General features: G+C 40.3%; 2 protein-coding genes across 2 annotated transcripts in view; one reads left to right on the top strand and one right to left on the bottom strand.

Annotated features, from left to right (window-relative positions):
* LOC114447020 (VPS10 domain-containing receptor SorCS3-like) overlaps positions 1–1,091 on the top strand; it is a 39,647-nt gene extending 38,556 nt beyond the window's left edge. Inside the window, exon 27 of the mRNA XM_028422982.1 lies at positions 1,027–1,091. Coding sequence (XP_028278783.1) covers positions 1,027–1,091 — 65 coding nt within the window. The remainder of the gene's footprint in view (positions 1–1,026) is intronic.
* Positions 1,092–6,292: 5,201 nt separating this feature from the next.
* LOC114447023 (VPS10 domain-containing receptor SorCS1-like) overlaps positions 6,293–26,778 on the bottom strand; it is a 39,723-nt gene continuing 19,237 nt past the window's right edge. The window contains exons 6-27 of the mRNA XM_028422986.1: positions 25,259–25,323; positions 24,616–24,734; positions 24,215–24,304; positions 23,073–23,252; positions 20,559–20,705; positions 19,392–19,494; positions 19,113–19,189; positions 18,488–18,579; positions 18,231–18,338; positions 17,953–18,070; positions 17,681–17,814; positions 16,100–16,213; positions 15,681–15,852; positions 15,235–15,421; positions 14,540–14,673; positions 14,321–14,444; positions 13,008–13,120; positions 12,073–12,207; positions 9,493–9,592; positions 9,050–9,158; positions 7,964–8,118; positions 6,293–6,381 (exon numbers count right to left, since the gene is read on the bottom strand). Of these exons, the coding sequence (XP_028278787.1) occupies positions 6,323–6,381; positions 7,964–8,118; positions 9,050–9,158; positions 9,493–9,592; positions 12,073–12,207; positions 13,008–13,120; positions 14,321–14,444; positions 14,540–14,673; positions 15,235–15,421; positions 15,681–15,852; positions 16,100–16,213; positions 17,681–17,814; positions 17,953–18,070; positions 18,231–18,338; positions 18,488–18,579; positions 19,113–19,189; positions 19,392–19,494; positions 20,559–20,705; positions 23,073–23,252; positions 24,215–24,304; positions 24,616–24,734; positions 25,259–25,323 (2,635 nt within the window). The 3' untranslated portion in view covers positions 6,293–6,322. The remainder of the gene's footprint in view (positions 6,382–7,963; positions 8,119–9,049; positions 9,159–9,492; positions 9,593–12,072; positions 12,208–13,007; positions 13,121–14,320; positions 14,445–14,539; positions 14,674–15,234; positions 15,422–15,680; positions 15,853–16,099; positions 16,214–17,680; positions 17,815–17,952; positions 18,071–18,230; positions 18,339–18,487; positions 18,580–19,112; positions 19,190–19,391; positions 19,495–20,558; positions 20,706–23,072; positions 23,253–24,214; positions 24,305–24,615; positions 24,735–25,258; positions 25,324–26,778) is intronic.

Here is a 26,778-nt window from a genome sequence, read left to right as displayed (position 1 = left end):
GCATTTTTATTTGTGTGAAGTCCTTCAAGCAGATATAATTTTTTATAAAAAACAGGAGGTCGCTCATCATCAATCCATCTTTACTTTAACTGGCTTCAACTTTTAGGAACTTTAAACACCTGATACTGTGCAAACCTCCATCTGCAACAAGCTACTCCACTCTTTTCTCTGCCACCACCACAAGGGGAAGCATAATTACATAAACCAAGGTAGTTTAAATTGACCACTTTCTTACAGGAGACCTTTCCTACAGTTTGTCAGTTAACACTATTATTGGTAAGCAGTCATCATTTGTTTGGAGTTCCTGCCCATATTCTAATAAAGCTTTCTGGTCTTAACCCAGATGTATGAGACTAAAATAAAGAGGAGAAATTTTGCCGCTGGCAAAAAGGGCTCATCAGAGAAGTTAACATGTCTCTAAAGAGTGTGCTCTGTCTTTTTTAAGCCATCCGAAATGTGATGTGTAGCTTTAATTTGAGTTGGAGTGAAGGTGAAGGATCTTTTTATCCCTGGTGTCTCCCCTCCCGGACACCAGGCTCTTCAGATCTTTGCCGGCTTAGTGTGATTAGCAGTTTGTGCTTGATTTAACGTTTCAGATCTTAATTTTAAACTCACTCCATCTTTTAAATCAGAAATTTGGTCCTAAAACATGCTCCTTGTAAAAGCAATTTAAATCTCATAAATCATCATTTCTCTCACAAATCTGAACCGACAGCCTGAGCTTTACCGTGATGAGTTCGCTGCTGTGTTATTAGAACATGAAATTTCTCCTCATTCCCTGCATTGAGACATGGAGGTTCCACCTTTTGAGTGACGACGTCTGCACAGACTGAGCGACCCCCCCTTTGTCACAGCCATGATCTCTTATCAGCCTTCAGCCATGTTCCTCCATGTGACTAAATGCTCGGCTGATGACTTTGTAATTGTATAAAAAGATTAGAGGTTTAACTTTATTTGTTTGTTTGGTAGGTTTTAACATTGGGCAGTTGACTGCCTCTGTGTATTAACGTGCTTTATTCTTTTCAGGAGGACTTGGAAGAAATATGGAGAGAATTGTCACAAGAGAATTTCCAAACTGTACTAATGTCTAGAGCTCTGTCACTGAGTAAGTACAGATTGTTGTGTTGTGCTGTTTGCTTTGTTAGCTTTTTCTTTTTATTTATTTATTCCTCACTGATAGCTGCGATGGTTCAAAGTCATGTCTTTTTTTTGTTTAATTCACAAAGATAGAGTAAAGTATCTAGTTTACAATAACCCACTGAGCCAGACTCCAGGGCCTCTGGTTTAAAAGTCAATGAAGTCAGCACAAAATGTCCAAGAAACATAAGTAATCCCTCACTCTGCACCACTGCCATACATCTGACATGTCTAAGATGAGTATTTTAATAATATTCATATATATTTTAAACAATCCTTTATTAGAATATGGTGAAATAGTTTTAACTTCTTACAGTTTAGCAGAAAGAAATGATAGAATTTGATCAATTCAAATTCAAAAGTCATGATTTTTGTTACAGTTCAGGTTGATTGATAAGTTTGTGGTCTGTTTTTTAACCTAGTCTCCACCCACATTTACTTGTCCAGTGTCTTGTGCACTGATGGAAGAGCACTACTATAGCTAGCTTCTCACATGGATTAGCCTCAAAATTTGCAGACAGAATAACGGACATGCTGTGCTGAATCCACTTCTCATCTGTTACAAGAAACCCCCGCAAGTCATACCTTGATCATTTTGAGTTTGTTGTAACAACAAGGACACATTTGTAAGAGATACCCCTGCTCTGTGGCAATGACTACTGTGTTCTTTGTTGATCTGTTAAGACGTCATGTTCAGGTTTCATCTTCTTCACCATGCTGTAAGAAGGTGCGCCCCCCTGTAGTGTTTTCAATGATGTCCTCATGGACAGCCTCAGGCGATAAGACCTTGAGTTGTCGATTTTCTAATACAGCGATGCCAGTGATGAGTCACAAACTTATCAATCACCACTCATATTTTGATTTCTTTACATCTCGAATGTTGTACATTCATAGAGATGACAGAAATATACTATATTAGAAATAACAGGCTATTTTAAGTGTAAATGTAACACCCTGAAACCAGAGGTCTGTGAGCTGTAAATATTTAAAAAAATCCAAATCTGTTTCTTATAAAAACAGAAATGTGTTGTTGGTTTTTCTCTGTAGGCTTTCAATGACCATTTCTCAGAAGATGAAAAATGCTAACACAACATTGTACATAAACAAATGATGAAATTAAAATCTGTACACTAGCTTCATCTTATTGTAGAGTCAGCCCACTGAGTAGGCAGTCGTGTGTCTCCATCGACAAAGAGCTGTATGTTCTCTTATTTATTTCATTTTTTACAGTCGCATGCCCTATTTATCTGTGATACAAGACTATAATGGGATGAGCGAGTGTTGTGTATATACATATATTATGGTGATTTTAAAAGTTTGACACATTAAACAAATTATTAAACACCTTGTCTGATAGTCTAGTTGTGCAATTTGCCCACAAAAGTTGTGCATGATATGATCTATGATATTGTTGGTTTTGGTCAATTATATTGAAAAAAAAAAGTCTTGTTTGAAATCATATTTCTTACTGTGAACAAATTGCCATTTTGAAAAATGTTCAAAAATAAATGTATTTTTATATGGAGCTATGTTTTTCTATTGCGCATGCACACATGAGTGTGTGTAGAATATTCAGGATGTTTTGACGTGAAACCTCCAAAATAAATGTGTTGACAGAGCAGACTGTCTTATCAGTAACACAGGTGCCTTGTAGCAAGCCAGTGTATCAGCCTCGGCAAAGCACTTTTAATGATCCCACTGAGGCTCTGAAGTCTGCTTTAATGGGCACAAGTGTGATAACACCCATGTGAAGATTCCCATCTGACATTTCGACTGAGCTTCATTTTACCTTCATCAATCCATCACTCAAGTTGCTAGTTATAGATGGATTCTGCTTAATGGGAACAATTACCAAGGCTGTAGTCAAGTGATGAGAAACACATGATTTTTTTTTTTTTAAGAGGATGTACAGACACTGGCCTTTTTGTGTCCAAGGAGAGAAAAGCATGCCACATTAAAATGTCAGACGGCTGGAGGACGAAGGCACTGCGATCGTTGATTGGCTTAAATAAGTCGACGAACACGCACACACGTGCACACACAAAAAATCAGCAGCCAGCAGTTCCTCTGTTTTGCATTTTGTTTGCCACTTCAACAGCTTCACATCACACACCAATCTTCATCACTCCAACAGCCATCAACGCCCCGAGAGTCTTCTTATTCTCTCGCCTGCTCTCAGTCTGAATTAACACCAAGGCCTTCCTCTAACTGCCCTGGGATGTTCGGCGGTGCACAATCAAATTGAACGGTGACAATCACTAATGGATGATTCGCTGTAGCCAGACACTGTAATGTAGCACTCAATGAAAGGAAACACACTCATCAATTTCACACTGTGGCTAACACAATATTGCTGTGGGTTATTGTTGTGGGACATTTTTCATTCAAGGTGCTGCACAGACTGGGGAAAATCTTCCTTGTTGATTGTGTGTGTGTGTGTGTGGGTGTATGTGTGAGTGTTGATTTCCTGGAGAGGGGGATAATTAATTTGTTGCGCAGTGGGAAAGCTGAGCAGCTAGCCCATTAGAATCACTCCAGGCTACTCTGTGCTTTTCATTGTCCTCCCTCAAGGCCCTATTGTATCATGCAAATGGCTGCACTGAAACTTTGGGCATACATGCAAAGCAACTAAATCTGCGACGTGAAGATGCCTGTTGATCAAAACCACATCCCAGTCAGGCTGATGTGGAGTCATGTGGTTTTCTGATTGGTCCAGCTCAAAACAACAGTGCAACAACCTTGAGTAGGGTGTATTTTTTGTCCTGGTTTGTGTTCACTGACACCAGCTTGAACCTGATGTCAGATGTTTTTTATTGTGACCACAGAATTGTGTGCACTGCTTGGATTAATATGGTCATGTGACAGATTGTTTGAGGCACCACATTGCTCCATGTTTGTCTGCAGTGAAGACATCATCCTCACCGTCACACATCATTGAGCTCTTGTCTGATGGTGCCAGATCAGGTGAAAGTTTGGTTGCTGGGCAAATCCAAATCCGCATTCGTGGATGGCAGCCATCACCGCTGTGAACCTGTGGGCTGGAATGTTTCGGGCACTCAGCTCATCCTGCTTCCCTCTGAACGTTGTTGATTTTCTCCTGTAGCTGTCTCAGAGATCAGTGTGGAAGGCCTCTGTAATAGTGTGACCCTTTCTCAGGAAGCCCATCAGCAGTACTCCGCTCACATCCCAGAAAATAGAGGCATCACCTTGCCTGCAGACCACAATTGGCTCAGAATAGAGCAGCAGACTGAGTGTTTTTACTGTTTCTTTTGTTCTTTGGCCTCTGCTTGGGCCAAGGTCTCATTCATGGATACAAATTGTTAAAAATATGTCTTTATGATTGCTTGTCATTTGACATTGGTTTGCAGTGGACAACTGCTAATACACAGTCCTGAGATATACCAAGGATCATCTTGGATCTTATCCATGGTCTCTGCCCCTCTTTAATTTAGTGGCTGAGTTCTTCACCATGCTGCCAGAAGGCCAGCCGGCCCCTAACAAACAGCTGCACTGTTTTATTCTTATTTCTGCTATATTCTGCAACCATGTTTATTTCTGCAAGATCAAATGGAAAACACAGTAACAACCCACTGTATAATCACATCACCAGGAATGAAGGAGTTGTCTCTTGAGAAAACAGAAAATACTGCAGTTCACATTTCTAACATTTCATTTTACGACATTTTATGTAGCTTAAAATAGGGGGAAAAAACATCATGCAAATATGCTCACAATCATATTCACAGGTTAATTATTTAGAAAATGTCAAATAAATAACAAGCACAAAGTAAAGCTTTTTTGATGGCCGCACGGAGAGACAATGAGTTCGAGTTTATGAGTTTATTTATGCTTCAGGCTCAGAAGGAGGGAAGAGGTATGGAGGAGCCTCCAGTCAATTTGTCTTTCTGACATATGATGCTGACAACACTTAAAAAGTAAAAGTTTGATGAAGAAGAAGAACTTGGGTACTTATCCCAAAGAGACAGTGGCTGACCAAAGCTGTGTGCGTAGGCTGAGCCCTGTTGACAGGAGATACGTCTTCTCTATCTCTGTGTCCCTCGCAGCACAGGAGATGAACAAATCTGCAGCCTTTTTGTCCGCTGAGTCCTTGGGGGCAAACCGAGAACAGACTGCAGGCTCCTTCTGCTTCACTGTAAACGGGAGGAAACGCCATGCGTATAGCTGCTGGTATCATCATGATGACGGAGAGAGAGAAAGAGAGAGAGAACACTCCAGAATAAATAAGATGGAGCATTGTCCTGTAAGAAGGCACCACAACCTTCACAGTGTCAGGGTGCTGTGGTGGAAACAAATGTAGCACTTTTACTGGTGGGATTATTCAATAAATTCACATTTTGTTCTCTCTGTAGAAACCATAATGTACAAGAAATGCTGCTGACATCAAATAAATATGAAGCACAAGCTTACTTTGATTTGGACCAATCAGCTGCTGCAGTAATGCTCCACAGGAACGGTGTATAATGGAGGTGTATGCTGCCTTCACTGTCGCTACAATGACCAGTTTGAGTCCCCTAAATAAGATTTGCCTCTGTTGTTACTGTTGTTATGGTTTTTGAGCGGCAGAGAGGCAGGCTTGATGGAACACACAGATGTGGGACTGGGGAGCTCTCCTCCTTCATCTCCTGGATATTGCAAGCTTTCACTTGATGAGAATCCGCTGATAAGATTTACTGATTGTACAGAGCTTAATGAATCTGCTTGCCTCACTGTCTTACCCAGATAAGCTGCTTCCACATAGTTAAATAATAACTTCACAAACACAAGTCCAGAAAACAGAAATCATTTTTTAGAGATATTATTACACAGTTGCTCCCGTGCTGCCATGTGATGTTTTTTTCTTAAGTTTGAGCGGACGCAGCTGCTGTAACCAGCTGAGACAAATAACGTTTACTTCTTCCATTATGGATGTACATTATTTACATAAAAAGATCAACGTCCTTGCAAAAATACAAGTATTTCAGTCAAAAAGCGTTCCTTTTCAAGAAGCAAGTATAAATCTGTACAGTCTCCTCGGAGGGATTAGGCAGCACAGTGTGAACTGGTCCATCCATGCATGGGTAGCAAAACACTCGAGACCATTCATTGTGACCGTGGTTTCATAGCTTGCTGGAAGTAACTGCCAAAGAAGATGTATTGCTTTCGAGTCGGTCATAGACTCTCAACATTAAAACACATGGGGCGCTTCATCAGAGAGCTTGATGTCTGTGTGAGATGGCAGGTAGCCTGGCAAGGGAGAAGAAAGGAAAGAGACAGAGGAGGAATTTTATGTAGCTATTTGCATAAGGGTGTATTTTTTATTTTTTTTTCCACAGGCAAACACATTTATCTTGGATGGGTCGATTGTTTAGCTGTGGAGCGGTGGAGGTAAATCAACTGGAACTTCATAGATATTTCTTGATGAAAATGCTTTCACTGCTCTGCTACTTTCCTGATGCACTAATTATTTTATTGGGTCAAATAATTCACCTGGACATTCTCATCACTTGATTGTGCCTCACTTACCTGTGCATGCTAATACATTGCTCAGGCTGAGGTACATAAATACACAGCACATGGTAATAAATGTATCTCAGCAATATATGGGGAGGAGACCCAGCATCAGCACTTAACATTTAATGAATATATCTGCTGTCAGTGAGCTTCAGCTTCTGGCTGCTGATCTTAAATGTTGTGACAACTGTCTTTGCTGAAGCTCAAAAACACATCAGATATGCAACACCCCAAACACAAAGGAAGTGAATTAGGGGGTAGCATTACAGTAAATAATTTGGACTTTACTTTACGTTACTAATAAGATGTGTTCACGGGTGATGCAGTGTGTTGATGATACAGCTTTTAATTCATCCACCCACAACAATCAACTGATAAAAGAAGGGTTAATTCACCACCCGTCACCCACCTACCACCTCGACACACTCTGTGACCCGTCCCGTTTTGATCCACCACCCACTAACCCACTACCTGACCTGCAACTTGACCTCTGACCCAGCTGCAACCTGCAACCCTACCAGAACTGACCTGATCTGACCTGCTACCTGAACCAGCCCACCCAAATTCAACCATCCAACCACACTGACCTGGCCTGAGACCTGCCAGCCCCTACCTGATCTAACCAAACTGCCAACTGACCCGGGCCACAAACTGACCTGCAACCTGACCCACAACCCTCAACCAAACCAACCCGACTTGCCACCTTAGCCAAACAAACCGTGGATTCCACAGATGTCTCAGGAAAGTCCAAACACCTCCATGCACCTGTGCAAATCCATAGCTTATGCCAGCAATGATCAGCAGCTGACTGACTTCATGCTGCCCAATGAGGCAGCATTAGCTCTACTGATTTAGAGCTTCTAAATGTTTTTGCATTTATATATATATATATATATATATATATATATATATATATATTACAGCAACTGCATTATGTGTACTAGCAGTGAAAGACCAGTAGAGAAAAGATTAAGGTCTATACGAGGTCATTCTTTTGAAATGTGATGTTCTGATCAGAAGGCTGCACCAGAAAAAAGCATATTTGAATTTGTTAAACATGCAGTAAAGATGGTGGAGTTGTAATGTGACCATATCTTTATGGCTTCACAGCAAATCGTTTCAGATAAGAAATAAGAAATAAGATGTCACTTTGTCACTGCTGGCAGCGTTAGCAATGCAATTCCATTCTTTGTACAGTGTTACTGACAAGTTCACCAACAGTTTAGTTGTCGGCTATGTATTTTGTTGCTTTAAAAACCGATACATTCAGTAAACACACTTCCAGTGTAAACCTTGTAGCTTTAAGAAGAAATACCTCTGCTCTTTGAGTCCAGCTGTACATCCACTCGTTCCAGGGAGGTTAACTGGTCCCCCTCAGGGTTCGGGACAGCGATGGAGGTCACCGTTGGGATGACCTCTTGTTCTTTTTCAGGCTGCTCTGCTGTGTATGTGTTCATGCCCGGGATCTTCCTGTAGGTCATGCAGAAGAAAGATTTGAAGTAAAAAAAAAAAGGGCAAGTTAATGGAAACCTGCCATCAGGTCTGTTTCACTAATGCTTCCACTAAGCATAATGTGTCACACACTATTTTTAACTGTTAAGGATGGGAGAGGATTGCTTGAAAGCTGGAAACTAGGGCATTTTACATTCCACTGGGCATTGCTCCCTCACTTTCATATTGTTCACCTCAGTTTTCAATCAATTTTTCATCCCCCTCAGATGCATTCCCAATTCTCCTTAAAACTAACATCTTGCATTTCTAATTTCAGATTCTCCCCTTGTGGTTTCGTGCTGCAGCTGCTGCTGTGACATTTGAGGGAGCTTAAGAAGCTCAAAGTTGATTTCCTAATGCAGTAATTACCACCCTGAAAGTTAAAGTTAAGTAATGTTTTACTTTATAATGAGTAAAACTACAGCACCACTTCCTGATGATTGGCACGGGATTACCTGCAGCACAGGATGCTATTTACTGTATGCCCCTCACTGTATAATATATGTTGTCTCAGGACTTATCTCCTCAACCTTTCCTGCCATTCTGCCCGGGTATGCCTCACCTTGAATGGCTGTGTTTAGCATTTCCAAAAGGTCAACCCTCACATTGTCAGATAGATGAATATTGATAACTGCAGGACTCTGACACCCATTCAGCACTCTGGGAGAATTGATTAGACTGTCATTCCCTGTAATATTCTGCAGATTGAGACAGAGGGGAATTGTCTTATTCCTCTAGCTATTATTGTGTCGTGGGTGTCCATAATAAGGAGATATATGGAGTCTGAATACTTGCGGAAAGTTTTGAGAGCTCTGCAGTGAGGTGTGTGCTCATAGACTCCAAGTACATAAACAAACAAGGCAACATGTAATCTTACTGAGGACTCATTTTCACAAACAGGAAGCTGTACCTTTTAAATTTGTACACCACAAACACCACCAAGCCCATCAATGCCACAGACACCAGCATGATGACTGCAGTGCCACTGTGGCCACCGTCGCCACTGTCCACGAGAGGAGCTTTGAAGAAGAAAAAGATTAAGTAACTGAGTGCAAGACAAACAGGACAGATGCATATTTTTGTCTTATATGGACATAAATGATATAACAATCCAATTAAAATTAAATGGAGCATTTAAGAACTGAGTAAGCCCACAGCCATGCAACATTTTGGATAACATTTATAAACAAATAAACTAAACTTAATTAATAAACTAAAACTATTTTTTTTTAAACCATTAACATTTTCAACCCAAAAAGTGCACAAAGGACATCACCACACGATGCTCCTCTCCACCCAAAATGGATCTTACTGCCGTGTAATAAGGTAGGTGTGCAGACACGGTGGGCTCACCCGGAGACAGCCGTGTGGCGTAGACGTTAACCTGCACCCCCGGTTTGAGTGTGAACTGGATGAGGTCTTGGTTCAGAGCACTTAGCAGAACCTGAGAAAGCTATAAGGAGGGAAAGGAGAAGTGATAGAGCAGAGCAGACTGTTAGCAGCAATATTCCACAGTCATCAATATTTCAGCTGCAGTCATTTCATCCAACCGGTCTGAATTATGAATCAGAATTTTTGCTTCCTTCTAAAGAGGAGCAAATATTGATATAATGCACAGAACCTGCTTTAATGGGAGGAGGAAGAAGCCTTCCAGGTAAAAGGTCACTCTACTTATGGTGGAAGTGACATTTAAAAGAAGAATTAGAAAAATCCGTGCATTTTTCACCTCTATGTCTTTTAAAGAAAAGGTGATTTCCCATTTAAAAGTTCAGTGAGGCAACGTTATTGGAAATCAGTGTCTTCTAATATCAGAAAATTGGCGTTTTAATTTTTATCCCTGAAGAGTTCCCCTGCTTTTCATACCTTGATGAAGCAGTCATTTAACAAGAGACCAAAATGCCTTCCTATAGTGCCCATTTGAGTCCTTAGCCATGCCTCACTAATTCCATCTTGCTCTTTCTAAAATCCTTCCACTGGTTAAAATTAGACTGCTCTACACAGTATGAATAATTACTTTTTGTTCTAGTGGCATATCAGGGTCAGTAAATCTATTACACATTTTAATAAGCTGCTCCACACATACTGAACACGTGTGTATGTGTGGGCACGTAATGCCTCCGCACTGCAAGTCACTCAGCAGAGACGAGAACAGTGAACTGAAGATTTATTACCCTATTGTCTGTGAGGTTCTGCCAGGTAATCAGACAGGCTTTAGATAAATACATCTCTTTAATTCCCAATCCAGGCCGCCTGCCCCAGTTTGTCTCCTTCCTCGATGGTGCCAATTATATGATGCATCAATGTAATTAAATACCTATTAACTTCCTTCAAGACTGACTGTGAGCCAGTAAAATTGTGTTTACATGTGATACGTTGCCATCCTCTCTGCTGTGATGGATAAATGAGTCTGTTTGCTTTGGAAGCAGCTCTGCTTCATTGTTTTGTTTACCTGTTTGATAGCTTTCCATAACGTGATAAGTGATCAATTTTCCAGGAGTCATATTTTTTGCAATAACCATGAGACACACTGCCTTGAAATGTTATTATCATTATCTAAAGGTTTATGCAAGTCTCTCAACTCCTTACATGTGGCAGTGAGATGTATTATTTCAGAGCTCTGACAGATGCCGAGTCCCTGTTTTTATGTGGGAAGACATTGCCCTCTAGTGTTGACGTAATGTATTGCTCCCCAGGAGGGATTGAACTACAAATTGCATGAGAAGAAAGACTGAATTATTTAGCAATGAAACATAAATTCTCTTCTGAGTGCGTTTAATGAGTGTGTGTATGTGGTGGTAAAGAAAGCAAAGCTAATTTAAGTGTGTGTTTCATGATTTAGCCATTAAAAGTCTAAATCGTGAAACACACACTCACAAGAAGCAGCTTTTTAATAAATATGCACCACTATATGGAAATTATAGAGCTGATAGAAAACACATTCCTCTCGCCTCCACCCCAGAGTTTGTGCAAGTTTTATCCCAATTACCACAAAAAAACCTACACTCCTCATTACTGCTGACCTTTTCCAAAGTATGACATGGCGTTTTTTTTCCCCACCCAGCATGCAGTTGGTGGTATGAAAATATATTTGCAGGCTGACTTTGGTAATCCATCACAATGAGCATCATGTCTGCATTTGTATTTGTCAGAGTTAACCTTATTGCTGCGTGGCGATGGAGTGCAGACTTTACGAATCAAGCTGCACTTAAAACGGTGTTACCATGCAACAATAATGTAACTCTGACCAAAATACATGTAGACATGTCGCTCATTGTGATTTATTGCTTGCAAGTTTCAAGCCTCCCACAAGTGGCTTTTCATACCTGACTGAAATGAATGGAAATGGTGGCTTAGCTGAAAGAAGGTAAATGTAAAAAAGGAACTAGTGAGAGGAAAGGATGGAGGTATACAGACTGTCTTGTATCTTGTATGTCTATTTATTCAGTTATAATATGGATCTATTTTGTGCTGTGAGGACTGTGTTCTCTTTTAAATATGCCTTGAATACAAGAACAAATGAAACTCAAAAAGCTGAAATCTGAGAAAGAATCTGGGATTAATTTATATCATATCAGGATAAGGATAGTATAGAATGGCTAATAACCTATTTCTAACAGTATATCAATGAACAGATGTGTTACTGTATGAATACTAGCCCACCCAATTTGCTTGTAAACAACAAAAATGAAATGTCAAAATAAGACTTAATGTCCTGGAGATGGAAGAGTCATGAAATGTGTTTCCTTGTAAACACAATAACACTGTTTAAACTGATAAACTGGTTCCACAGTGAGGCACGTATTCTCCTGGGATGTTCTCTCTAGAGACCGTATTATCTCCCTTAGCTCACCCCCCCCCCTTTTTGGATCACAGAAAGCCACATTATACTGAGCATCTGCCAGCGGCCATTAAAATGATTTGATGAGACAGTACCTGATCCAGGTGCGCCCACTTTTCATCTGATGCTCTGTCTCTCGACCCCTTCTCAGGTACAATAAAAATCTCCGCTGTGGTTGGCAGACCTGGGAGCACTGTGACCAGGAGCTGATCCTCACTGATTCCTGTGACCTTTAACAACAAAACATCATTAAAAAGACTATTTATTTTTTTTTAAATTGAGACTCTTTGATATGACTCTAAACCTTGGGGGTCGTCTGTATTAATGACTAAATACTTTCTGCATTCTGCTTCATATATCATTTGCCTAAGTACCAGTCACTGTCAGGACATAATGCATGGATCAAGTCATACATGCAAGTTCAATTTGACAGTCCTAGGTAAAGGCCAGGGCTTTTAGTGCATTTATGCCGTAACCAGAGGTCCGCTGTCACTTTCCTGGGGTAAACCACGGTAATATCTGACAAGACAGAAGGTCAAAGTGAGTGTTTCATACTGAGGGCTACTGTAGGATATATATAGAGCTCAGTATCCAGGTCTTTTACATAACCTGCTGCTTTTTTGTCATCCCCACACTGTCTGAGAGGGAAAAAGCAGACACACTCGACCACAGACTGCCTTTACTTGAGGTGTTCTCTCATGCTGTCATATCAGTGCTTTTACCATTTAATGTTGTGACAAGTTCACTCGAGAGCTTGTACTGCTAATGATGATGTCAACACGCAGAGGTTAACAACTAATCACCAAAGCATGTTCGCTTAAACACACTGTGACTAGTGGTGTGAGACGCATGATCACATGCACACATTACAAATAGAGAATAACTAAGGAGGGCAGTATTTACCAGGCAGAGAGCTCAGTTTCTCTCTGCACTGTGGTCTAATTGTCAGAATCTAAATGAGGTCTTCTGAAGTTCAGTTCAGTCCTGATTATGTTACAGCCTTTGTAATAACAGCAGCTAAAGGGCTGACCTGCACAGCACAGTTCTTCACAACTCGGCCGATGTCCTCCCTCCACTCAGACACCCCGGGGTTCAGCTCATCCAGATTAGAAGAAAATGCCAAAACATGTGAGCGGAAATAATCTGAAAAACAAACAGAAACCTTCATGATATGAAATCTTTCTGTACTTCATTTTGTGTGTATGTGACACACAGTCACACACCTCTCTCTCACTCTCTCTCTCTCGCTATATATATATATATATTAGAAAAGAATTTGGTATTAGTCCCTGTGCATACCTATGGCTAAAATTTCAAACCTGTATTATTCTGTACTCATGAATAAGAGAGTTCCCATGATGAAATATATTGATCCTGCATTATTGGCACAGAGAAAATGAGCTGCTGCTCTCTGATGAAAGCGTTCTTCCTCAGCTTCCAACAGAGCTGCAGGACTCACAGACTCCAGCCTTTTCATGTATATTTAGATCCTTCTTTTGTATGTGTGTGCATGTGTTCATCTCCTTAGTGTAGATTTAATAAGGTCTGAATCATAGCTGATAGTATATAATATATAATTTATCTATAATAGAAACAAAATGTTCCATTTAAAATGTGAAGTGAAACTACTTTTAGGGTAGCTAATTTAATACAGTAAAGAATAAGCTGTAGGCTAAGCTGTTGTTAAATTAAAAAGACATTCCTGACCTTTAAATGTATTAAACTAGAAAAAAAGTTTTCAAGGTAATTAATGAGTTTTTTTTCTGGCGCTTTCAGTCATATTTCATGACCTTCAAGTTTTTGTGTAAGCAAAATAATGTTAATGTAGTTTTTATAATGTGATCTAAGTGAACATTATCGTGATTAAGATGAAATATTTAACCTGTTAATGCAGCTGTGATACTGTTCACTTCCTCTGATGGCTGCCTTATGACCTGTGACCTGTCACACGAAGGCTGGAGGACACACACTTGTTTGAGCAAGCTAAAGAAGCCGGGCTTCATTGATAAAGAATACAATCTGAAATTATTTAAACTACAGTCAAGACGTGATGATCAGCTGTTGCCAAAACAACGGAAGCAAAAATTTCTAACTAATTGTAATTTCATTTAAATATATTACTTTTGTTTTGATTTATATATTCTGCACGTTTACATTTAAATATCCATCAATACAAACTTAAGTTTAAAAAAGAAAAGAACAATTACAAATAATTAGAGCAACTTCTGGGATTCATGGATTATTTGTTCAACACTAAATTATATAGTCTGTATAACTGTAACTGTTATATTTTGATAATCCATAATAAGAGACTGTTTAACAGCATGGTGTGATATACTGTACCATAAACTGCCAGCTTCATTTGGTCCTGATGGACAGTGTTGCCGACTGACGCCTGAACGGTGACAGTGTGACTTCCCTCTTTGGAGAAGGTGAAGGACATTCCTCCATCGAGGGTCACAACGGGCTAAAAGACAGACAGGAGATGAGGTGTAACTGCCTGCCATATGCTCCATGCGTCATGTCATTCAGTGAACAGGTGGCGCAGAAAGTGACACTTGCCTCTGTTTTGTTATTAAACCACCAGTAATAAGTGACTGTTCCCACATTGCTGGGGCGCAGCACTGTGGTGAGGTTCACCACTTTGTTCTTGACGACCACCGAAGGAGCCGAGAGCTGGACCTGCTCGAGCTGACCTTTACAGAGAAAACGCACACAGTTACATTTCTCTCTGTTTAAAAAAAATGGATAAATATAATGCATTTTCAACAGAAGCCTCCCATATTCTGGCACAAAAGCAGCTCCCTGGAACTCAGTGAGCATATTGATAGTCAGCATAGAAGCTGATTGCACTGCAGGAGTGCTTTGACAAGTGACTGTGGATGTTTTGATGCATTTTTGTGGCCAAGAAAATGTCACCATTGGAATCCATTTTAATGAGTTGAATTCAAGCTGACCGGTGGTCGTCTCAACAAACAGCTGTCTGTTAGGCCTGTGCGGGATGAACACTTTGGAATGGAGTCAGACATTAATGAGCCAATCTAAACTGCAGAATGAGTTTATTTGCTCAAGTGCTTTGTGTTATTTATTTTATTTTTGCTGCTTTCTGAAGGCTCATGAGTTGAAGTGTTTTGACACACAGATCTTATAGTCACTCCTCGACAACTCATTATGTAGCACTTTCAGGTAGCTTCAAGTCAAGAGATTTCCACAAAGTGTTACAGTTTCAGCAGCATCTTTAAGTCTTTTTGACTCACAGGAGACGTGGAGGTAGAGTACGACCCTGTCCAAGCCCAGATTGTTGCTTGCTGTGGCAGAAACCTGGTAGATGCCAACTTTGCTGTAGATATGCTTGACCCCGTCTTCGATGGAGCTTATGTTAACATACGATATGGCGGTTCCATCGCCAAAGTCCACAGTTATACTCGTCATGGAGCCCAGGCCCTTCAAAAAGAAAGCAAAACACTGTCAGTCACACCGTAACCTCTGTTTGTTGTTACTGTCCTCACTGACTCACAACAGAAAGCTTTTTCCATAGAAGCTACAAGAACCGGGTCATGTTGTAAATCATGTCACTGCATATTTATTTGATGTGCTGGCACTCCGGCCCACCCGTGCTGCACTTCTGACACCATCTTGATATACAGGAGGAAAAAAAAAGTGTCACTCTGTAATGGACACTCAGTTGAAGTGAAGTCAGCACCTCGTCCAGAAAGACCAAGAAGGTGACATTCCTTCCCAGTGTTGCCACCAGGGTGCCCTCACTGGTGAAGAGCTGGAGGCCCCTGGGAGCCTGACTGGGACACTTCTGTCGCCTGGGGCTGTACTTCAACATACTTCCCTCACTGCAGTTGTTAGATAAAGCTCTGCGATATCTGGAATTCATTAAAGAGAAGACACAGATGAGCAGTGCATGAGTGTAGCAGACGTACACACAGACTGCAGCCTGTGTGTCAGTAGCTTAGTTGTTGGTCAAACTGCTATTAGTGTATTCAGAGTGGTATAATGTTGAAAAAATCAAAAGCATTTAAAACATGTCACTTAAAATGTTATCAAAGTAGAGCTTAAAAGTAACTAAAGACATCTGTGAAAAGCTTCTTTTGTTCAAACAAAGAGGTGTACCCGGTGGTATTGAGGAAGCTGTCGCCGGCGATGCAGTCTCTGGATGAAGCTGAAGGAACGAACCAGAAAGCTGGAGCACAGTTCCCATCAATCTGCCTCTCAAACCCATAGTCACTGTTTCAGTTAGAAGGAAAAAAGTCTTATCAACATAATTTATTTAAAACCTCAAACAGACACGCTAACCTCAAATAGAATCAAAAAGTGCCCGTCTACCAAGACCTGAATGTTCTAAGAGAAAGAAAAGTTCTCATAACAACACAGGCTCATGTTTGATGTTTTATGTATCATACTTCTGAAACAGAAAAAAGCATTGTTTGTTTTACACAAGCAATAATTACACCTCGGCAAAGACAAGTCTGTCATATTTCTTTCATTGAGATTAGGGAGACGCAATCTCAGGAGCCACACCATCTTTTAGTAGTAAAATGGTGTTAAGCTCATAATAAATGACTGTTCAATCAGCACTGGCGAGATAAGAGAGATAAAAGAAAGTATGAGACAGCCTGAAGTGATGCGCTAAAAGTATTAAAGTAATACCTGTAATGGGAAAGAGCTTATTACAGAGCCTGGAATAAACCACGAGTGTCATTCATTATGTAAATCTATTCAAGTGTGCCTAAAAGATGCAGCAATGCACTTGTTTTTCAGAGGTTTGATTGTGAGGGCAGGGCTTCAATATTTTCTGTAATCTGCGGTTAGTTAAAATGTGATGAGATTATGTAACTGTGGAGTGTTGAAGAATAAGTGTGATTATTTTTGACAGTTTTTATACTTTTTTAAATAGCTGCATATGGGCCATTGCCCCCCCCCCCTCCCCCCGGCTGATTGATAAGTTTGATTGATGGCCTAAGATAGAAGGAGAGAAGGTAAACATCTGTTGCTACATGCACATGCAGTTACACTTTTTGAGGGATTGTCAGGAATTTTTCAGTTTGATTCCGATCCTGATAGACCTTTACAGCCATTTACCTCACTTTACATGAGACTTAGGTTTACAACTACTAACCAGAGACAACACAACAAGCAGACTATTGTGTGTCAAAAAAGGTCTGCAGATAAGGTGATATTTTACTATTACACTATTATATAATACTAAACCCTGAAAATTTAAGGGGCTTTAGTGTGGGAAGCTAATGAGACAAGTGCTTTTCCAAAGGGGAAATGGTCCAGCACACAGCTCCATACAGGAATGTGGATTTGAACTTCAGGATCCACTCCATGACCTTCAGACTACTAACCTATGTAACCTATGTAAGGCAAAAGACTTGTCAGTCAGCCCAATATAGACCAGAAGATATTTGGCACATATCACAATAGCACAGTTCATCTAGGAAAGCTAGAAAACTACGTATTACTAAATCAACTGATGGAATGTGTTTCTTTCCCACCAAGTTACATCACAAAAAATATAACAGAAATAGTAATAACAAGTTGTGAATTATAAACTCTAGCTCTTCAAATACAGTTCTCATTGTGCCTTAGGTTTGCTTCACACAGACTCTGCCTCTGGAGATTGATAAAGAGTTGTGCATTGGATTTAATTAAGTGAAAAGAGTATAGCTGCAGAGAAAGGGAACTCACCACTCAAAATCTGCCTCTGTGCACGGGCAGGAGTCTGACATCTGGGAAATATACTGATCTCTGGCCTTGACACATCGAACGTTTGCTTTCAGTTTTTGGAAGATTCTCTTCATCCCCATGATGCACACTTCACCCTGTGATCAATAATGCATCATAAACATTTCAGAGGTTCCTCTTCTTCTTTGGTCTTCATTGCACCCTTCTTCCTGTTATTGTGTGACTACAATCAAAACAACTGACTGGAGTTTAATCAACAACTTGATCGCTCTCACCTCATTGTCTAACTGCCATGTCAGATAGTCTTCAGATGTGCACCGCTGTTGGAAAATGGACCGGAAGTCGATCTTAATAAGCTGCCACTCAGATCGATGGCTGAAATGACCAAATATCCTGCACAAACAAGGCAGAAAAATGAAAGGAAATTTTACTGATGACAATACACATATTCACAGAGTTTTCTAACTCTTCATCTGGGTATTGTATAATTAGAGTAGTAAATTAAACTGGAAACGCATCATCTTTCTATTCTACTTCATATATCATATCTTACGTCATTATGAGGGTGTCCTCTCCGGGCTCCCCTAGTACCCCATCAACATAGAGCGGAGAGGAGGTGAAGCTATATTTGTCCCAGTTTCTGCCCTCATCAAAACTCAGCCTAAGGGAAAGAACAATGGTTGTGGATCACAGACAGACCAGCAGCAAATAGAGCAGAAAAAAAAAAACGCCTCAGAAGGAAAGCAGTGCTTGTTTTGAAGATTGAATGCGATCTCCAAAAAGATGTGCTACATCCGTGGAGGGCCTTACCAAATGTGTCTAATTGGCAGAGGTGTGTGTCGGATGGCCACCAGAGATCCTCCTTGATTCAGGAAAAACACACTGTACTCTTCCTGAAAAACCTGCAGACACAATCAGCTTTCACTTTATCACGGCAGAGAAAAAAATTCAGATATGCTAACACAAGAAAACATGCAGGCAAGTAAAAACCACTGCTGCTCTTTACATAAGCGTCTGAGCTTGTTCAAATAAACAAATGCAGGCGTTGCTCTCTCCAGTCTTAAAGCCAGTGGCAAAAAATCTGTATGCTCCTTTCGGTTTGTTTGTTTAAAGATCAGGAATGCACAAGGCTGGCTGTCAAATCAGTCTTCTTCATTTCTTTGCAAATATGACACCACAACAACTGCAAGGCGAGAAATGATAGATGGCGCTGAACGCTCAGAATCCCAGTTTTCTTCTCTTTATCTTTATTCACATAATGCCTGACTAAAAGTCATATATTTTTAAATGTTGAGTTTCACATGAAGTGAGTGTTCAAAAGAAAAGGCAGCATATTAAAAAAAGGTTTGTGGGTTTTTTGGATAGTTGAAATGGCTTTAAAGTAAAAAACATGACATCATTCAGGTGACAGGATCATCAGATGTACCCACTGTACCTCTCTCCAAGTGTTTCCAGCATCAGATGTGATGAAGATACTGACGTTATTGCTGGTCAATTCAGGTCCAACCACACCTGAATACAAAAGAAAAACACAGTAAGAGAAGACAAACACGGAGCAGGTGTGGAAGAAGATGGATTGTCAGCTGAGAACAGAACTGAAGAACAGATCTGACTGCACACGCTGAGGGAAATGTTCAAACCACAGCAGTAAGGCAGTGTGTAAACAACAGTGCGAATGTGCCAATGAAAGTGCAAATCAAATAATCCTCTTCACCTGACGCTATTATAATTCCTGGAGCTGAGTCTTTGCTGACAATGTTTCCAGAGGTGTACGGATTCTCTGATACGTGGAGGTGCAGATGCAACGAACAGTACGGCTGAAACACAAAGGAGGATTAGTTTACTGAAGTCAAAAGGTGAAAATGAAAGTCTGGGGACAGACCTGACTCACATACCATATAAGACATCACAGCAACTGAACTGATCATGTTGCCATCATTGTTTTTAGAGCATTCTATTGTCTAATATCAGGCAGAGATATGAAGCAAGAAAAACAGCAACAATGATCATTTTTCCAAATATTAGGACAAAGTAAAGTTGACCTTTGACCCCTTTGGAAAGTACAACTGACCATTTTTTCTTCTGAGACACTGCTGGCAAATCTTGTCATAATTAATGTATTATGTGTACAAAAACCTTTGACCATCAAATTCTAGTTAATTCATCCTTGAACTGACCATGTGACCAAAATCTCATGATTTCACATTTATAAGCATGAGGCTGTAGAGATAAAATACAGTAAATGAAAAAAAAAACTACGTACATATTCATTCAATTCATGGTTATTACTCCCATCCGGTATTCATTTGAGGAAGTGGAAAACAGCTTGACAGAAATGCTTGATAGATTTAAAGGCCTGTGGATAATAGGAGTTGCTCATGAGACCTTTTTGTTGGTCTCATTAAATAGAAGAAGTGCCTATTCAGACTATCAATGTACTCTGTATAATAAGCTTTAATTTTCTTTTATTATTGATATTGAATGCTGTCTTTGTAGGTGCTTCTATGTCTACTTTTTCTCCTTTTTCCACCATGTCTTTTAGTAATGTTCTCTCCTCTCTCTTAGGTAAACTGCTGCATGTACCAAATGTAGCTCATGAGCCCAAAACAATGAAAAATATAGTATTTTTTTGACTTGATTATTCAAGACATTGTTAAAAATGCAACTAAAATACATATATGTAATGCTACTGCTGGTATATTGAGCATAACTTACATAAATGATGGAACAGTAAATAATAGGTCTCTTCAGTCACAATCAGATCTGCTGCTGTGAAACAGATGTATTTCCAGACTCTGACCCTTGTATAGCATTATTCAGTGCACAGCAAACAACAGAAATCCAAATAACCAAATCCACCTCTCGTCTGTGGCCCACTTACTTGTTCACAATAGACCTTGTTTCCCTGGAGATCGGTTGCCGGAGCCTGAAGGAGACGCCAGTCTCTCCCCTTGTTGTAGGTGATATAAGTTTTCACTTGGTTCTCAACAAGTTTATTTGACAGGAACACCCCTTTAATCCCAGCAACCTGCAAACACGAGAGACGGAGAGCGGTAAGAGGGAAAAATAACAAAAATGAGATGGAAAAAAATAAACCTAAATTATTCAAACTTAAGCAAAGCTGAAGGCCTAGTTCGGGGGGGAAGAGATGTCTGAAAGTGATAGGGTTTTTTGACATGGAGCACTATTTTGGACCATCTGTAGGACTCGGAAGCAAAAATAACATACGGTGTAGCCCTGAGATATTTCTTCTTCTTTGTCTTTATGTGCACAGAGAAGCAGACTTTCCTGTGCTGCCATCACTCTGCTTCACATCTCTCTTCCATACTGAGAAATGTTTGTCAAAGGGGAGAATGACCGTTACATATCTTCGGTCAGCGTAGTTAAATGTTTCTGGACATGAAATATGTGGAGGTCAGCATAACCCCCGCTGACGGCTATCCTAGGTTAGTAGCAACATGATGTGATTTTTCTGCTGGCTAAGGATGAAGATAATCTGGAGTGATGCATACATGTGCAGTGGCTGCAGTCTCATAGTAGGTCTGTCAGCACAGATACAACATGTTCAGGGCACAAAGTTAAAGCTGTTATTTTGCCTGCATTGCGACCAAAGGCAGTAAGTGACACCAGTGTTTTCTGGTGGTATCTAAAGATTGAACATACTAAGTGTCTGTTTTGTGTATCTGCAGCAATATTGTCACATGAAAAAGATGACAAAAGTAGCCTGAAAGTCGATGTGAAAGAGGCGCCCTGATGCTGCCGAATGAATGCACTATTCTAACATCTGTTCCGTTATAGTGAGGACTTTGGAGACGTCTGAGAGCAGGGTACACTTAAGAGAGACACAGCACAAAATGAAGAACTCTGAGGAAAGTTAGAGGCTGTCTGTTGGTACTTTACTTGTCAGAGCCAGTTTTATTGTTTGAGAAAGCTCCCAAACCAGGAATTTAAATTTGTATGGTGCTTTCAGACTCTCAGAATCAGGCCTCTCTCTGTGTTACATCCACTGTGCTTTCACAAAAAGAACACGGCTGGATAAGGGAACTGGTGACTCTAGACTATATCAAGAATTCAGACAATGTAGCTGTTCTTTTTATTATTGAGACCATCCATTGCCAAATTTAATCCAAGGCTATGCTATACAGTAAATGTTCAGTACAATGTAAAATCACAATGCAATCTTAGCTAAGTATATAAAAACACTTGTAAGAACATTTCTCTGCAACAGAAAAATCAAATTTCAACATTACATAAATTGGATAAATTTGGACTATAAAACAAATAAAACAAGGAGTCTGACAACATCAACCTCATCTCTAGGAAACACATACATTCCAATTTTTTTCCAATTTTCTGAAGTGAACTAAATACCTAAAGCGCTCCTAAAAGAGGTCAAAAGGTAGAAAACTAAAAAGTAGAGAGGAGGACTTTAAAGAGGCTTAGGAGTTCCTTAAACAGAGAGGAGAGAGAGTGGAGAAACAGCCTCCAAACCATGAATGACAGTGGGCTATTAAAACGCTGCAGATTAGATGGAGCGGGCATAATGTTTGTGGTTGACCTCATCTTAGATCGAAGACATACCATCGCTTTTTGCACTCCTCCCTTGTGCACCAAACCAGTGGGAAGGAAATGTCGATGTGCTGCGCTCTGTCCTCTCATGTCTGTCTCTTAGATTAGATTGTACCGTAATACCTGCTTTGCTCCTAGAATGTTTTTTATCCTGTCAGTTAACTGTGCTCAGACTGAGCATCGCTCCTCTATCCAGTTTGGTTTTCACTTTATTTTTACTGCCTCCATTACCTGCGCCAACCAGCGCCTCTATTTAATATCATCCAAGTCATTTGTGTTAATGATCACATCATCATTTGAGACTACAAGACTCCATGTCACTGTCCAGTCTATGCTGTTTATATTATTAGGAACAGATTCTCATATTTTTTCTGTCAACCCATCACATCGTCTAATATAATGCCTCACACTTAGCAACAGGGGTCAACCACCCTCCTAAACTTTCAGTCAGAGTCACTCTGAGAATGTTCTTAATCACTTTCTCAGTGATTAAGATTCTTAGAATCTTTGTAAATGCGGCCCCAAGTTATCAAAGTTGTGTGGCTGACTTTCCGTCAAATGATTAACCACTCATTCACTACTTTCATCGTTAATGTAATGTAAAATAGATACAGAATATGTGAGCATGAACACTGATCATTGCTCAAATTCATTTCCTCAAATTAGTTGTTGAATTTTTAAGAAGCAAGTAGCATGAGATTAATTATTGTGTGAATATTCATCAACGGTGTCCTACAGCAGTTACAAAACCAGGACAGTGGTCCACCTCAACACACCCCAGTGTTATGAAAACATGCTGTCAGAGGACAGCACCATCACGGCTTACCTCGTAGAGGTCAATCATGATGTTTCCCTCTGGACCTCCGCTGCTCACAATATCCTCCAGCACCAGCGTGAAGAACAGGCCTCTGGACTCAGACATGTACAGGTTGTAGGAATCGTTCTGGTGCCAGTCCTGAATTGCTGCCACCACCTGGTTGTCGTCTGTGCTGATTATCTGCAAGTCCTAAATATATGGGATTCATGATGGGTTAGTCAGCAAACAGGCAGCCAACAGGATTTTTGAGAGCTAATTTTAAGAACCCACACAGTTGTGCGCACACAGTAGCCGCACAAGCTACCAATTTGTCACTTCTTGACTTCACTCGGCAATTAGACCTAAGGCGTTTCATGCCACCCACTAAAAATGACTACAGGATCCATTTAATTCTACCACATCCTTTATCCAGAGTGAAGCTGGTTGGGTGATATGCGCCCTATTCGATAAGGTATTCACAAACGCAGCTGGATGCACAGTCAGACAGATTTATCGAAACAACACAGTGGGCATTAAATCTCTCCTGTTGTTATGACACGGTCTCTCAAACCACTGAGCCACCCAACATTGTTTGTAGTTAATATAAATCAGTGCACTTTTGTGCAAATGCAAATGGACTTCTCTGCTTCCAGAAGTTTCTTTGGACTTCTGGGGACCACCGGCTGTGCAGCTCCAGATTCATTTGTCGATACAAGGAGGGAGAAACTGAAACACCGTGCAGAGGTTTTAAATGAACGGAGATCTGAGGACGCAATTATGAATAACTGAATCACTTTTCAGGAGAATAATAATGTTGGCAAAACAATTTAATGGGTTTGTCAACGAATGTTACGACTTACTGGAAACGACCCTACTTAAAAAACATCAACCCACAGGAAGCCGTCATGATACCACAACACTGCCTGAGGAAAAAAAAACAGTTCAATTAATGCTGCTTGTAAAGCCCTGCTCACTTTCTATCAATGCCTTCATATTGACTGCATTTCACCTAGAGGGCGCTCAAGAGAGAGAGAGAGAAGGTTAAATATAACTCTACTGCAAAAAATCCAAATTACATCTATTGTTTCGAAGCATACTGCACAGCAGGAGTCCTCTCCTATAGAAATCAGAGAGCTGTTTGTTCCTCTGTATGTGGAACATCCCATCCTTACCTTTGGCAGTGTGTACTTGGGCAGCTTCATTGGGTAGAAAGCACTTCTTTTATAGGACACATAATGGACAGTCTGGCCACCCACTGGCACCTACAAAAGCAATATAAGCAGATTTCCAGGGCATCATAGATCAGATAAATATTCATTACTGTACAAGAAGCTGCGTCAAATCATTTAAACCACCATCTAAATTCCTGGTTTACTGCTAATTAGGATGTTGTGCATTGTTGCAGAGTGGTGTGGGACATACATAACCCCCACCCCTTTTCTTTCCAAAGGATAATGGCCCCCTTTTTAGTTAATGAAAAACATGACTGTACATTAGGATGTGACTGAATGCATTGGTTTTTACAGCTTTTAATTGTCTTTTAATGAAGCCAGTCCTCGCAGTAAAAACCCACCTGGATGAAAACGTATTCATCCTGAACCACGAGGGAATTGGGGATGATAAATCCAGGGAAAGGCTTGCCCTTGTTTCCATCAGAGCAATTCTGAAGTTTACACGTTATGTACTGTGACCCTGTGGGTAAGCAAGAAACGGCTGCTAAAAATACAACAAAAGACAGAAACAAACAACCTTCCGTAGTCCACAATCAAAGCTTAGCAGTGCTTATGCTCGGAGTATTGAGTGAGCCATAGAGGTAAAATTTTGGAGGCCAATCCTTATTCTCACTAATAGATAAAGTAGAGCGAGCTGTCCCTGTGTGTTAACGTCAGCCAAATGAGGCAGTCTCCCCAGGGACAGGGCATTAACACACAAGGCCTTATGGAAGTTCCCCCTCTCTTCTCTGCACTGTGGCCAAGAAAAGAGCCAAGTCACAGCACGGCCCTTGAAAAATGAATTAGCTTAATCGTATGAAGCAACCTCAATGCAGCCAATTCAGAGGGGGAAAGAGTTCCAGCACAGAAATCTCTCAGCAGTTCCTAATTCAGGTTTAGGGATTACAACAAATGTTGCTCATTTAATGTGAAATCTGTTCCCTTATTTTTAAAAAAATGTAATCTACATCTATGTGTTGCCAAGGTAACAGAGTTATGACTCACGTCCATCAGAGACACTTATTTCCAGGTGAATCATTCCTTGTTCTTTGTCCAAACCCAGTCTGGACCTGTAAGGCCATGACAGACATTTAAGAGACATTAGATTTACTTACAGACCAGCGTCTTGATATTAGAGCTGTCACAGTCAGGAAGAATCAGTGTCATCTGTGGCTACCTGCTGAAGAGATGGGTCGTGCAGCAAGCCAGTGATGGATTTCTTCTTTTCATATTGTTTAATTCTTTAAAAAATGCCTTCTAAAAGGAAGTCAGCATCTAATATTTATATCATTGCCAAGAACACACACACACACACACCACATAAACTGGTTTTTACATAGGTTTGTATTGTTACAGTAGCAGAGGTGTAACTGCTGTGCTGCTGCCCAACTGTATGCAAATGCTGAATCATTTGCATACAGTTCCTTTCAGCCCCGTCAAATGTGAGACTTCAGCAAAAAGATTCTGAGGATGCTGTTAAGATGTGAAGTACAGTTTATAAATGTGATTTTATCATAGTCATGAAAGTCACTTTTTTAAAAGTCCTGGAGGCTGTTGTGGTACATCATTGGATAGCCAGAGCCAGAGCCAGAGACCACTATGCTATGTTTTAAACTGACTAATATTATATGTTTGATTTAAAGTTTCTTCCATTATCTCTTTATGCTATACTAGTCTTTGAAAATCAGACCTGCAAGGGTCCACAGAAAGTAACAGTAACACTATCTATGATGCATATTTCATCATATTTCACATGGATTATCATAATTCATATTCACTATGTTTAATAAATACATTTTTCCACACTGTATTTAGCTGGTTAGTGTCACTAAGGTCCTAATAATAATAAGGACTCAGGAAAGGACCCTGCTATTCAAGCAATTCCTTAAACCATTTACAATATTTCTATTGTAGGTAAAATTTGTATTATAGTTTAGAACTTTTGAGTGCAGCTGGAGCTTGCAGGGTTATATTCATACAATCTATGGTTACAATGCAGCGACCTTGTCTCTAAACACTGGCCTGAAGGACGTCTGACCTGCTGCTCGTTATGTGTAAGGTGTACTTAGCCATTTCACTTTGACCAGAGATTCTTCACTGTAGCTGTAAAGTGCAGAGTGACAGGAGTGACCACTTGTTGTATTTATAGTGGCTGTTGTGACAGAAGATGGGTTTCTTCTCATTTTCCATACTGTGTCTGAACTATAATATAAAAGGCCCCCCCACCCTGCTTCCCTCAGCACTCTGTAATTGCTTCACAGCTCCATCTCTTTTAATGGACTTTCTGTCAAATACTTCATCCAATTCTATCAGTGAACAGCAGCCCTTGCTCTTAAATAAACCCCTGCAATGTTACACTGTGTTCGCCTATAGAACTAACGCATACTGCTGCAAAAGCAGGGTGCCCTGTTAGCATGTTTATGTGAGCCATGTCTGACAGATTTTTATTTAGATTAGTTGCGCAGAGCAGGATGTGATGAAAGTAAGTCTTTCATTGTGAATCTGTGGTGTTGTGAGGAAAGTAT

This window comes from Parambassis ranga, chromosome 15 (assembly GCF_900634625.1).
Source record: "Parambassis ranga chromosome 15, fParRan2.1, whole genome shotgun sequence".
NCBI classification, from domain to species: domain Eukaryota; kingdom Metazoa; phylum Chordata; class Actinopteri; family Ambassidae; genus Parambassis; species Parambassis ranga.
This window is presented reverse-complemented; position numbering and strand designations above follow the sequence as displayed.